The sequence below is a fragment of the Monodon monoceros genome, unplaced genomic scaffold (assembly GCF_005190385.1).
Source record: "Monodon monoceros isolate NGI ecotype Baffin Bay Population unplaced genomic scaffold, NGI_Narwhal_1 Super_Scaffold_12, whole genome shotgun sequence".
NCBI lineage: Eukaryota > Metazoa > Chordata > Mammalia > Artiodactyla > Monodontidae > Monodon > Monodon monoceros.
Window position 1 is genome coordinate 116,597,614 of NW_021703768.1, and position 12,939 is coordinate 116,610,552.

Below are 12,939 nucleotides of genomic sequence, written 5' to 3' on the forward strand. Positions count from 1 at the left end.
TTCCTGGGATCAAATCACTGGGTGAGGGGAGTTCCTGGGGGGCCTCCTGGTCTCCAGACTGGAATAGAGGGTGGTGCATGCACAGCAAGGGACAGATTGAGGGATGGCTGGTCCCATGGAGTTAGTTGGGAACCCAAAATTATCCTTTATAAACTGTCTCCGGGGAGAGGAGAGACTGGTGGGCACTTTTTGTGTCTTGGATGCATTAAGGCACACACATTCACAAATGAAGTTATAGACAAGTGCAAAGAGACATACGAGAATTTATATTTGTGAAAGTCAAAGAACCCAAAGAGAAAAGAATGCCTTGCATGGGAATGATAAATATTAAATTCAACAAGATGTTTATCCCTATAGTGAGAAGGAGGGGAGAGGTCAGGGAGCGGGGCTTCTATTTTATTTGTAATGTTTTATTCCTTAAAATGTTTTGAAATCAGTGTGACAGACTATTGAGATGAACAGAACTAGTGGTTGGGCCAGAGAGATTTAGTATATTATAGTCTGCACTTTCCAGTGTGTTTGAGAAATCGCGTTTTTAAAAAACATCAAAGATAATGACTTCAAGAAATCAGTTGGGATAGAGAGCAGGCAAGTCCTGGTGGGGGGCGGGGCGGGATTAAGGCGCTGGCCAAGTGCCTGGGATCTTGTGGAGGAGGTACAGGCAGGCAGACCTAGGCTCCTGAAGCTGGCAGAGGGCATGAAAGGAGGTGCCAAGGAGTAAGATCAAAGCACCGTCAGAGTTGAGGGCTGGGCTCAGGGTAGTCCAGATGTTCGAGGAAGTAAAAGCGCAGGAGAGAGCGTTGAGGCTGCGCGTGCAGAGGGTGTGTGCCCCGTAAGCCCCATAGACGTGGCAGCTCCGGGTAGGGACCGAGCTGGGGAGGCAGGCTCTCCTTTGCCCGGCTGGCCGCCAGTCCCGAGGGAGCCTTGCGCAGCCGGACAATGCATCAGGTAGATTCTCAGCTCACCCCCTCCTGCCAGGCTGGTGAGACTCTCCCCAGGGGCCCCAAGCCTTTCACCAGCCTGTGCTTCCCTTTTTCCCCTGTACATCCGGAGCTGCTTCCCCACCGCCTGGCCTGTGGCCTGGGCCCCAGAGAGCTCTGACTTTCAAGCAGGGTGGGGACGTAGGTATTGAGCTTTCCAGATGCCGAGGGACAGGTACTGGGGAGGGATGGGGTGGACAGTGTGACTCAGGAACTAAAGGGAGTGGGTTTGTTCTGGCCAGCCCTTCCTGGACCCCAGGTGCCTACCCATGGGGATGGCCAGGCTGAGGGTTCAGGGTTAGGGGAGGGGCTCCACCTCAAGGGTCTGCTCCTCAAGGTCCAGCTGGGGAAGAGAAGACTAAGGAGATAGTTTCTTGAGCCTGTGATAACTTCGTCAGCTCTGGGGCTTACAATATGGAGGTTTGCTACCTTGATGGTAATCCCCCCAACCCCCTCTCAATACTTAGCAGGATAGAGACAGACAGAGGTAGGGATAGTGACCCCCAGCTTTTGGTAGAAGACCCTGAAAGAGAACAGAGGTTGGCGTGGGGTCTCCTCAGTCCATCTTGGACAAAGCCAGGAATCCACACTGGGCATTCCCTCCCCTCCAGGCCCCTGAACCTGATTCTGAGCAGGGTGTTTTGGGGTATAGCTCTTGCCTCACTCCAAGCCTCTGGGGTTCATGCCTCCTCTTCCTCTCTCCCTCGCCCCGGGGTACACCCCTCTTCCTACTGTGTATGTGGAGAGTAGTGGGAACGTAAGATGCTGGACAAAATGACTCCTTTTTCCTGGGACTTTAAGGAATAGCTGTTCACTGCCCCCTGGCCAGGACATGAGACAGCAGCCCATAGTGTGCTAAGATTCCTGACCCAGGACATAGGATCTATTTAGGAGTTTTCCTGAGGACCTGGGAAGAGAGCAGTGGGAGGGGACTTGGCAGGGGATTTGGGGGGGGGGGAGGCAAACTTTATATGCCAGCCTGTAATAAAGCCCCTCTCTTTGTCCCTTTCCGAATGACCTTGTTGCCTTATCTCTGTTTTTTTTCCCCCTCTGTCTCTGTCTCTCTGCATCTATCTTCACTTCCATCTCTTTATCTCTCTCTTTTTCTTTCTGTCTCTCTCTTTGTATCTTTCTCATTCTCTCTGTATCCCCCTCTGTCTTTTTCTTTCATTCTCTCTATTGTTATGTGTGTTTATCTCTGTGATTCTGTGTCTCTTCTCTCTCTGTCTTTACTGTCTCTCTGTCTTTCTTTGTCTCTCTCTCTCTCTCTCTCTCTCAGTTCCCTTTGGGTGTCTATCTCTTTCTATTTTGGTCTTTTTCTGTGTGTACGTGCCCATGTCACCCTCTCCGTCTCCTGCTTCCCTCCCAGGCTGGCCACCATCCCTGGCTTTCTGCAGCTGTGAATGGCTCAGTGGGGCAGGTGCCCCAGAGGCAGCTTCCGGAGGTGCTGGGCGGGGCCTGGGAACCACCTCAAGGGGTCGGGCTGCCCCTGCTAACTGTCATTGTCACTGCCTTTGTCTTGCTGGCAGTCTGTATCGTGGTGGCAGTCCACTGTGGGCCAAGGCTACACAAGGGCCATGCCACTCTCGCCACAGAGCCACCATCCCCAAAGCCAGAGGATGGCATCTCTCTCACCCACTGGCGAGTGCTGGGCCGTCAGGACAGTCACGAAGATGCCCAGCAGGAACCTCCTGGCTCTGACTCCTGCCCTGTGCCAGATGGGCCCAGGTTCAGCATTGATGAAGTCACATTTCTGTAGGAGGGAGACTTTGGAAAGTTGGCCTGACCTGGCTCAGAACAAGAAACTGGACAGAGAATTAGGGCAAAAGCAAATTGGGGCCTGGGCTTCAGCGCTTCGGAAGGGCACACATGGACTTAGCTGGAGCTGCCCTCTCAGCAGAGTATTTATACAGAAAGCCCTGTTGTGGACCAAAGAAATAAAAGAAGCTTGAATGCTGCTGTGAGCATTCCCAGGGCCCAATTTGTCCTTACAAACTTACCCCCTCCTCTTCAGGGACCACCAGACCACTGAACCTTCTTCTCTGAGTTCCTACTCCCTCCTCAACTCCTCATCTCCTCCCCTTTTGGTGTCAAAGTGAGTCTAGCTTGGAAGATTCCACCACCCACCCCACCCCTGTGCAGGGATGTCAGAGGCTCCTGGTAGAGGACCCGTCCCCACAGCCTATGAGGGCCAGCCACGGAGAGCCAAGGCAAAGAACCCAGGGGTCTGCCTTCTCTGAGACTTAGGAAAGGAAGGAAAATCTGTTACCCTTTACCTTTGGCTGTCAGGGACCAGGTCTTGCCAACAACTTCCAAGGCCCTTAAAAGCCCCAAGCACCAATCATAGCTCCCCAAATTGTCTTTGAATTGCCCCCACTATCTTGGAGCAAGACTGTATCTTGCCTTCCCAGGATGGGATAGAGGAAACTGGTGGGGGGAGCTCTCAATACCTCCCACTTTCTGTGCGCGTTGGCCTGTTAGAACTAGCCTAGCATTTACCCCAGGACATTTCCCAGATCCAGAATCTTGCAGCTGGTGGGAAAACAGGAAAGGAAAAGGCGCTCCATGGAGTTTGTCTGGGGAGAGGAAGGGGTGGGGATCCCTGCAGGGGGCGGGACATGGAGGCTGGGAAGATGCAGGAGGCCAGGAAGGCAGAACAGAGCCTCCCAGTGGCTCTCTGGAAAGGTATCCCTTTCCCTGACACCTTTGAGCCTCACTTATGTGCAGTCAAGAACATGCAGACAGACATTTATGGAGGAACTTCTGGGTGCTTTACTCTGGGGAACACCTCAGGGCAACAGGTCAACCCTGGGGACTGTCCTCGGTGAGACCCCAGCACAGTCAAGGACTCTGAGAAATAACAGAAGATGAAGAGGAACAGAGACAGAGATTGTAATGTGTGCAGAGAACTGGCTTGCCTCCACTGAGACTGGTAAGAGGCAGCTCTAATGTTAATAGTTGCTCCTTCTTGTGGGCCCACTATGTGCTGGGCTCCAGGCTCATCCATGGACCTACGGATATTATACTGTTTACTCCTCATAACAGCCCTGGGAGGAGGAGCCACTGTTATCTCCATTTACAGCTGGGGATATCAAGTCACCCAGGAGGACACAAGTACTAAGTGGTGGAATCAGGATTTGAACCTGGGGCCATCAGACTCCATAGTCTGAGCACCATGTTGGGGGCCGGATGGGTAGGGAAAGGTTATGTTGGGGATACCCTTAATTCTGGGCTGGTTTTTAGGCGTTGGAATGACTGATGTGAAGCTGGGGAATCCTCAGGGGCAAAATGGGTGGCACAGTGGGGGAGGAGAGGAGACTGTTTCCCCCTTCACTCCCTTGGCTCTCTCTTTACTCTCTGTCATCCTTGGGAGCAGTGCGTTGCTTCTGGCCAATGTGTGTCTGTGTGTGGAGTTTTTTTCCACAGTAATACTGTACTCAGAAATTTGCGATAAAAACAAAGCATTTGCGATAAAAACAAAGGTGGGAGGGAGGGAATAAGTCTTGGGCGGAATGGATGGAAGTGGCAGAAATGGGCGTCTGGCCTCCCAGATGGGGGCAATTTTGCCTCCACGGTGTCGTTGCAATGGCTCACGTCTAACAGTGATGGCACAAAGTATGGCAGGTGGCCAGCTGTGTTGTCCAAGGTCCCCAGCGTATATCCCATCACCTCACACAAACCCTCTTCCCCCCGTTATCCAGGGGACTCTCATCTGGAGACATTTAGCTCCTGCTTCTTTGAGCAGCCCCTTGCCCAGGACACATGTGTGTAACCGTCATGGCATCTGTGTGCTGCCTCAGGCCCCTCCCTGTCCCCCAAGCCTCCCACTGGAGACAAGGGCACTGAAAGGGCAGGTGGAGCGGGGGTGCTGCCCAGCTCTATACCCTCAGCCCAGCTGGTGGGCTCTGTCTACACTGAAATGATAGCTACCACCCTATGGCCCTGTACTAGGATGAGGAGGGGTGTAAGGAAATGTGTCTGTGCAAGCAGATTTGGACATTGCAGATAATAATGGCCAACCACCTGTATCAGTCAATCTGGCCAGAAAAAGATGGCATACTCAAATAATCTGAGGAGTGTTTAAAAAGGGGACTACTTAGGGACTTCCCAGGTTGTTCAGTTGTTAAGACTCCAAGCTTCCACTGCAGGGGATGTGAGTTCAATCCCTGGTCAGGGAACTAAGATCCCAAATGCTGCATGGTGTGGCCAAAAAATTTTTTAAAATAAAAATAAAAAGGGGACTATTTAGAAAGGGCAGGTGTAAGGAAATTACAAGTGAGAGTGAGCGCTCCAGACTGAGCATCAGTGAGGCTCCAATACCACTGCCAGGACTGAAGGGGCATGAGGAGGAGGAAGTTAATGAGACCTGGAGATAGACAGGGTTACTGAAAGGGTCCTTTAGGTCTAGAGAGAGCCCACAGTGACCTTGATACTGCAGGGAGGGACCTGGGGGAATAGATACCCCAAGCTCACCCTTCCCTTCCCCTCCTTCTCCCACTGGGGCTTCCCATTGACTGAATGTGACCAGAAGCCAGAGGGCAAGGGAGCCTATTGAAGCCATCCCAGGACAGAGGAAAGGTAGAGAGTAGGTCTGAGGGTCCAATGGAAGACACCTGGAAGATCCTTTAAGTTTACCTGGCATTTAGAGTTTACAAAAAACCCATACAGCCATAGTCCTCACAAAAACTACCCTGTGAGGTAGGTAGGGCAATGATTATAATCCCATTTCATAGATGAGGACGCTGAGGCTCAGAGAGGTGAAACAACTTGCCCAAGGTCATAGGATTCATCTTGAGATGTCAAACTCAGGGACCTTCTCTGAGAGGCCCTCTATGGGAGGAAATGGCTCTGCTAGGCCTCCAACTGCTGAAGAAAGAAATCCTCCAATCCAGCGTCTTGGGGATGGCCAGGGGCTCAGGGAAGGTGACCCTGGGCCTCAGAAGATATCCGAGCGGAGCGGGAGAGGCTGTTCCATGCCACTGATGAGGAGCTCAGGCTCTTGGGACAGTGTGGAGGAAACGGGCATCACCGAGGTCCCCATGCTGCCCATGGTAACCTCCCTTTCCTCCTGCCGAAGGTGCTGGAGAATCTCCTGTGACAAGGAGAAGCTGCTTCCCTCTGCCGGTTCTGGAACGAGGGTAGGGGTGGGGAGTGGGGTGAGGGCCTCACACATTCCCACTCTAGCACACCCAGAGGACTTGCTGGGTGAATCCTCCAACCCTCCCTCTCCCCTACCTCCCTGCACCTCCTCCTCACTCCTAGCCACTGGGGCTAGAGTTTCATGAAATCCTAGAGCTAGCAGTGGTTTTAGAGATAAGAGAATTCCACCCTCTTTCTTTTAGAGATGATACTCAGAGAGGGGCAGATACCTGCCTAAGGTCACAGAGCAAGGGAGTGGCATGGCTGAGGCTGCATCCCTGGTCTCTTGGCTCCTGGCCTGGGACTATCTGTGTCCCTAGATGAAGTGAGAGGCCCCTAGAGCCCACCTCTTCACACTCCACCCGGGACCCACAGCCAAAGACCTCAGAAAGCAATCAGGTATCCCACGGTGGGGAGATGGGACCTCTCCTCTTCCTTCCAAGGGAGGAAGGGGCAGGGCTTGAATGCCCTGACCACTCGGGAAGACCCAGGCGTGGTGCTGCCATATCTCCTGCTGACCCCCTGGGAGACCCCTGGGGACCCCAGCTTTTCCTGCCCTTAAGCCTATCAACCCCTCACCTTGGTAGACAATGAGGTGGCAGTTGTTCTGAGACTCAGGGACAGCTGCCAGAATGTCTTCAAGTGTCCGGCAGAAGAGTTTGGCCTGTTCAAGCCGGTCCTCCCGGCTAAAGCCAGCTCGGCCATCCTGTGACATGGCAAACAGGGTCTGCAAGGGGGTGGCATATTCCAGGATACAGATGCCTGCCTGGAGGAGGTAAAAGGAAGACCAGACTCAACCAGGGGCCAGGCAGACAGACGCTGGACCCCAGTGCCGCTGCTCAATCTGTAGGGATGGAGTCAGGGGAGATGGCCACCTGATGGGGTCTATACTGTCTGGTTGGCCTTTGCCTCTGACACCCCACTCCTAAATCAGGGCCAGGGCTGCGTTAAATTTACCCTTCCCAGATCCTCCTCCTAAGATTCTCAGGGCAAGGCCTACTGAGCTAGGCTGTCAACTGCTCTAGCTGGCAGTCAAGTCTGGGGACGGGGCTCTGGGGTTCAGCCTTGGCTGGGTTCCCCATAGCCCACGTGAAATCCTTCACACATTCTCACGGCCTTCATCTAGGGCAGATTTATGGTCAAGAGCATGGTATACTCAAGGTGAAATTGTCCACTTTCTCCCTGGTTCTCTGAGTCTCGGTTTCCTCTTCTGTAAAGTAGGGGCTATAACAGTCCCTACCCCACAGGGTGGTGGTGAGGATGCAGTGAGGTAGTCAGATGAAGCACCTGGAATAGCACCTGGCATGCAGTAAGTGCTCAATTAATGTTACTTGTCAGTTTCGTCATTCAGAGCTCAATTGGTCCCAGCCCTGGCACCAATTGGAGAAACTGAGGCTCAGAGAAGGGCAGTGAATTTTTATCAGGGCTTGGCCAGGGCCCAGAGTTCTGGGTCTCTAGGCCTGACCCCTCCCCAGCATTCCCACTTCCCTGCACACTCACCGGCTGCCCATTCTCCAGAAGCTCATAGATGCTGTTGGTGTAAACCCGGCCCTTGATGCCAGCACGGTCAGCACTTTGCTGGGGCAGCTTGTGTAGGAATCGAATGTTAGGGTCAGCCATGCTCAGGTCGTCAGGCACCCCACAGTCCAACGGGAAGAGGATGTGCAGCCGGTGGCTTCCTGCGCCCCGTAGCACATTGTTGTGGAACTGATTGTAAATTTGGATCCGGGCCTGGAGCCCTGGGGTGGAGAGGCCCAAGAAGTCATTTCCACCAACTGTGTCTCCCACCCAACTCAGGACAGAGACCCACATCATTGTTCCCCTCAATGTGTGGGTGCAAGAGAACCGAGGGGCCAGTCCACTCACATTGCCTGGGAGGCCAGGAGGGGAAGAGCATGTGAGCATCCTCCCCGCCCCTCCACCTACTCCCACCACCCCTTTCTCTCCCTCACTTGACCTTTGTCCAGATTTCTGTCAGCCCCACTCCTTCCCACCACAGCTTTCACAGCTCTGAGAGGCAGGAAGAGTCCTGGGAGGTGACATGCCAGCAGGCCCACGTGCACTGAGCCAGGCCTCTAGAGGAAGCCCTGGTGTCAAGGGAAGGCAGCCATGAGACAGAGGAGAACCATGGCCTTGACCAGCAAGTCAGAGGAATGAGACACGACCCGTGGGCTCCCAGTGGGGTAGTCAAGGGTCCAGGCTCTGGACAGGCCTGGGTTCAAATCCTGTCTCCTCCTCTAACTAAGCTGCGTGACTGTGGACAGGTCACTGTATCTCTCAGAATAGCTGTGAAAACAGGGGTGATGATTATCCCTTCCTCACAGGGTGTGAATTAAAAGAGAAAGTACGTGTGAAGGGCATACAGCATGCAGCAAATATTTATTGAAAGAATTCATGGGTGACTTGGGACAAGTCACTTAATGGATCTAAGCTCCAAATTTCTTCCTGTCAACCAGGCATAATAATAACAGCTTCATGCCTACAAGATTGCTTTGGGAATCAAATGGTTTGTTAGACATGAAAATGCTTTGAAAATATAGTGAGTTCTGGAAACACAAGGTTGTGTGTCTTACTGTCTGTCCTGTAGATCTGGAAATGGGGGCAGAGAGGATGGCTCACCTGGCAGGATCAGCCGCAGGTACCCAATATAATATGACCAGGCCAGCCCATGAGCCACATTGAAGTTCCTTTTTTCACAGATTGCAGAGATCTCTGCTGGGGCCAGGCCCTGTGGACAGCAGGGTGGGGCTGGGGGGCCTCCATGAAGAACAACATGAACCCTCCTCCTCCTCCCCCCAAGATTACCCAACCTGCTGCCATTTGGCTCCATTCTCTGCCACTGCTGAACCCAGACCATTATAGGCTCCATCCAAGGACCAGCCTCTAAACTAGTCCCACTCCCAGTACTAAGCTCAGAGCAGGTCACATGTGCCACGCCTCCTCTTGAACAGACCCTTCACCTCTCTTTGTATCGTACCTGGAGGCCCAGGAGGATGTTAAGTGCCTGTGAGAGGCCCAGGAGAGCAAGCATCCAAGTGAAGGGCAGGCCAGCCACGTTTGGGAGGAAGAAGTAGAAATAGCAGGACAGCAGCAGCAGGGCCCCACGGTGCATGGGGCAGCCCAGGCAGGCCCGCACAGCCTTCCAGTAGCTGCCTTGGTACCTGCAAGTGACGGCCAAGCTCCAGACCCCAGCCCAGCTCAGCCAGAGAGATTCAAGGAGGGGCAGGGCTGGGGGTCAAGGGACTGAGACATGTTGGGTGCCTAATCGCCATGGGTACTGCAGGGAGTCACCTGGAGTGGACGTGGCACAGCTCCTCGGCCAGATTGCAGACCCCCTTGATCAGCAGTCCCATCTGCTGGGAGGTCAGGTGGAGCACCAGCCACTGGAGAGTGTAGTCTGGCAGCTCCCCCAGCCCCCAGAGGGCCACCAGGCAGGCACTTAGCAGGACCAAGGCTGCTTTTTGGGCCCTGTGACCCCTGGGCCGTGGGATGGATGGATGCAGACTGGAGTGGGGCATCTGTGGATATCAAGAAATCCATGGTTGTGTTCCCCTCACTCTCCTATTGTTCTGGGACTGAGGCTCTGGCTGGGCACTTGCCCCAGCTCTATGTTTCCCTGGTGCCCAGCCGTACCCAGAGGCTACTCTTGGAGGCACCTCGAGGGGACAGGCTGGACATACAGCATCCCAGAGCTCCGATCCAAGAGAGATTTGTTGAAAACAGAGCAGGTGGAGAAAGAAATGCATGCGCTCCACATACACACCCCACCCAAGCCCAGTGAGACCACAGGTGTAGCAAAGAAAGAAGACAGCGACTACCCCAGACCTAGACCTAAAGGGTCCCGTGAGGTGCCACCCACCTGGGGACCCTTGGGGACCGGGGCTTCCCTCTCCCCACAATCCACCCCAAGAAGGACCTTAGTCAGCAAAGCTGAAAACTACAGTTCAGAGCGTAGGGGGCAGGGCAGCCAGAAGGTTGCCACCCACCTCTGCAGCTTCTGCAGGGGCCTCAGCCTTGGAACTCAGGCTGGGCTTCTCCTGATCTTACCTTCTGCCTCCCAGACAGCAGCTTGTTTCTGGAAGGCAACAAGGAGAGAAGGCCCGGCTCAAGGGCTCCCAGCAACTGAGGACGGCCTCTCAGGGTGCAGCCTGAAAATGAAAGGTTAAAAACAATGGAAGCTTCCTCTACAGCACTCCAGCCCTTGCATCTCACCAAACCGCAGCTGCACTGGGCTGCGCTGGGGAGGTTATTTCCTGCCGCCCAAGGAGGGAGGAAGAGCCTTCCCACCAAGGCCCTGGTGAGCCACGTCCCAATATCTGGGGCGAGGGAGAAAGCTTGAGAAATCCCTCATTCCACTGCCCATCCCCCAGACCAAGGGTGTTCAGAAACTCCCTCAAACTCCCTGCAGTCACAGCCCTGAACGGGCTGCCTCTCAAGCACCCACAATCAAGCCCACTCTACCAACACCCATATGGCACTTCACACACCCAGCCAAGCACATACACTACACCATGCTGCCCTACCTGCTTGTTTTATTCTGATTTCCAGATGCAGATCCTCTTTTTCTGAAGACTGTGACATCAGGCCAGAGGCGGGGAAAATGAAGAGTTATTTCCTGTAACGACAGCCTTCTAGTAAAAAGCTTAGTGGGAGCAGAAGCCCTGCAGAAGAGTGGGGTTTTGGGTCTCCACAGGAAGTGGCGACGCCTGTGACTTCTCAGAGAGAACCTGGTGCTTCCAGCCAAAAAGGCAGTCGTGTGAATAATAATAATAGTAATAATAATAAAGTGCTCACCGTGTTCCAGACATTATGCCAAGCGTTACATAAATTGTTTCACTTAATCCCCTCAGCCACCCTGTCAGGAAGGTATAATACTAACCTCATGGACAATCTGAGGCTCAGTGAGGCGAATTAACTTGCCCCAGTCCCCTGGCTAGTAAAGGAGGGAGTGGGGACGTGAATCAGGTAGGTGGCTCCAAAACCCAGCTGGCTCTGTGCCTTGATTTCCCAGAAAGGGGTGGAAGGTGCCAGGACCAAGTTTCATGATGTGTTTTCCCTTGGTGTGGGGAGTGTCTCTGGCTGCTTCCTGGTAAACTGGTGAGCTGATTGGATTCGAGGAGGGGGCGCCCGGGAGTGGGATTGGGGTGGAAGCCACAGAGCGGCAGCAGTCCATATGTCCCCAGGCCAGAGGGTCCTTGCCTAGACCCTTCCCCACACCCCAAACAGACACAAGAAGACACACCACGTTCATAGGTGCCATTGGCCTCTCAGGAGCAAGGAGGCTTCCAGAAAACTCTCATTTTTTAGAATAATTTTCTAAGAATGGAGACAATTCAAATTCACTGTACTTTCTCTCCCCTACAAGAGCTCACAAGGGGGCCCCCTGCAGTGGGCAAGGGCTCCAGTGCTTCAGAACCAAAGAAAGTCAAGGTTGCCAAACAAAAGGCCTGAGCAGAGTCCTCCCAGAGTGAGCAGTCCACAGCTGCCCCAAAGTCTCCCTGTGCCAAGCAACCTTGGGCCTCCAGTATCCTGCCCAGCGGCCAGCACCACCTCCCCTGGGTGATACCACTGCTGTCAGCTCCACTGTTCCACCCCTGAACCTGTGCTTCATCTCTGCCCGCTTCTCCTGGAGGTTGGTTCTCTATTTTATAGGCCAGATTTGCACTATGCATTAGAAGGCTTAAAATGCACATAGAATCGTAGACCTTGCAATTCACTTCTGGGAATCATTCATCAAAAAATAATGAGACAAGGGCACAAAGATACCAGTTTTTCAGATGTTTGTGCCAGTGTTGTTTATACCAGAGAAAAACTAAAAACTATCTAAATGTCCAACAATAGGGGACTGAATAACAAAACCGTGGTTCATCTTATAATAGAATGTTAGGTAGCCACTAAAATGATGATGTAATTTTGTATGTTGACTCTTAAATACCTTTAGTATATTGTTTCTTATTGGAAAAAAGCAGAGTACAAAACAGTATAATTGCATTTTAAGAAATACACATTGCACGAGAAAAGGTCTGGGAGGCTACATGATATACAAAAAATGCTAACAATGATTACTCTGTGTGGCGGGAATGTGAGTGATTTTTAGTATAATTTTCCCTTTTTGCTCATTATGTTTTTTAAGGTTTCTTTTCCTGACATTGAACATGTATTAGTTGTTTGATGCTTGGAGTATGCTGTAAAGAGAAAAAATCCCAACATTGTCTTGGGGCCTCCTTCCACCCCACTCTGTCCTCACTGCCCTTTGCTGCCTGCTGCTGCTCTGGGCTCTTTTTCCTGAGTTTGAACCTGCTCTGAGGAAAGCCTTGCAGGAGACATGAGGGCCAGGTCATTCAGGAAGAGTAAGATGTGGCCTGGCTGAGGGGAATGAGGAATGATGGGGACCAGGGAGGCGGGGAGGCAGGGAGGCCATCCGGAGTGTGGAGTTGGGGGCCAAGTCTGACTGGAGAGAAGGCTGCTGAGGCAGCCGAGGCCCCAATGTCTGGGCCCTCAAATACCAGCCCAGGAGTTTCCACGTACCATGCAGCCCACACAGTTGTGTCCTGACTTCCTGCTGCGTGTGTCAGGGAATGTGCTAGGCATGGGACATGCCTGTGAACGTGTCAGGCCAGAACCCTGTTGTCACAACACCTATAGCTGGGCAGGTGCAATGGGCCGTGCATAACTGTGCAAGTCAGTACGAGTCACTGCAGATATGGTGAGGGCTTTGAAGAATGCATTCCTGTTGCTGCTCTGAGGGGAACTTGGAAAACCCCAAGTCCAGATTTCCCTGAAGGAGTGCCATTTATGCTGGGTTTGGAGGACCAAGAGA

The 12,939-nt window shown here is 52.9% G+C and overlaps 2 protein-coding genes across 3 annotated transcripts; one reads left to right on the forward strand and one right to left on the reverse strand.

Moving 5' to 3' along the window:
* Window positions 1-2,184: 2,184 nt before the first annotated feature.
* SMIM33 (small integral membrane protein 33) lies at window positions 2,185-2,933 on the forward strand (the record flags this gene model as incomplete). The annotated part of the gene is made up of 1 exon (XM_029215658.1): window positions 2,185-2,933. A coding segment is annotated over one exon (555 nt), but the record flags the coding sequence as incomplete, so codon positions are not given.
* Window positions 2,934-3,738: 805 nt separating this feature from the next.
* TMEM173 (transmembrane protein 173) lies at window positions 3,739-10,260 on the reverse strand. Of its 2 annotated transcripts, XM_029215650.1 has the most exons (7): window positions 10,167-10,260; window positions 9,411-9,637; window positions 9,097-9,280; window positions 8,739-8,847; window positions 7,620-7,858; window positions 6,699-6,885; window positions 3,739-6,107 (listed from the first exon to the last, which is right to left on the reverse strand). In XM_029215650.1, exons 2-7 carry the CDS (start codon window positions 9,635-9,637, stop codon window positions 5,917-5,919), a joined length of 1,137 nt encoding a protein of 378 aa, XP_029071483.1. In that variant the 5' UTR covers window positions 10,167-10,260; the 3' UTR covers window positions 3,739-5,916. The 2 variants fall into 2 exon arrangements, with proteins under 2 accessions (XP_029071483.1, XP_029071484.1); XM_029215651.1 differs by lacking the exon at window positions 9,411-9,637 and having other exon boundaries at window positions 10,167-10,223.
* Between the last annotated feature and the right edge of the window lie 2,679 nt (window positions 10,261-12,939).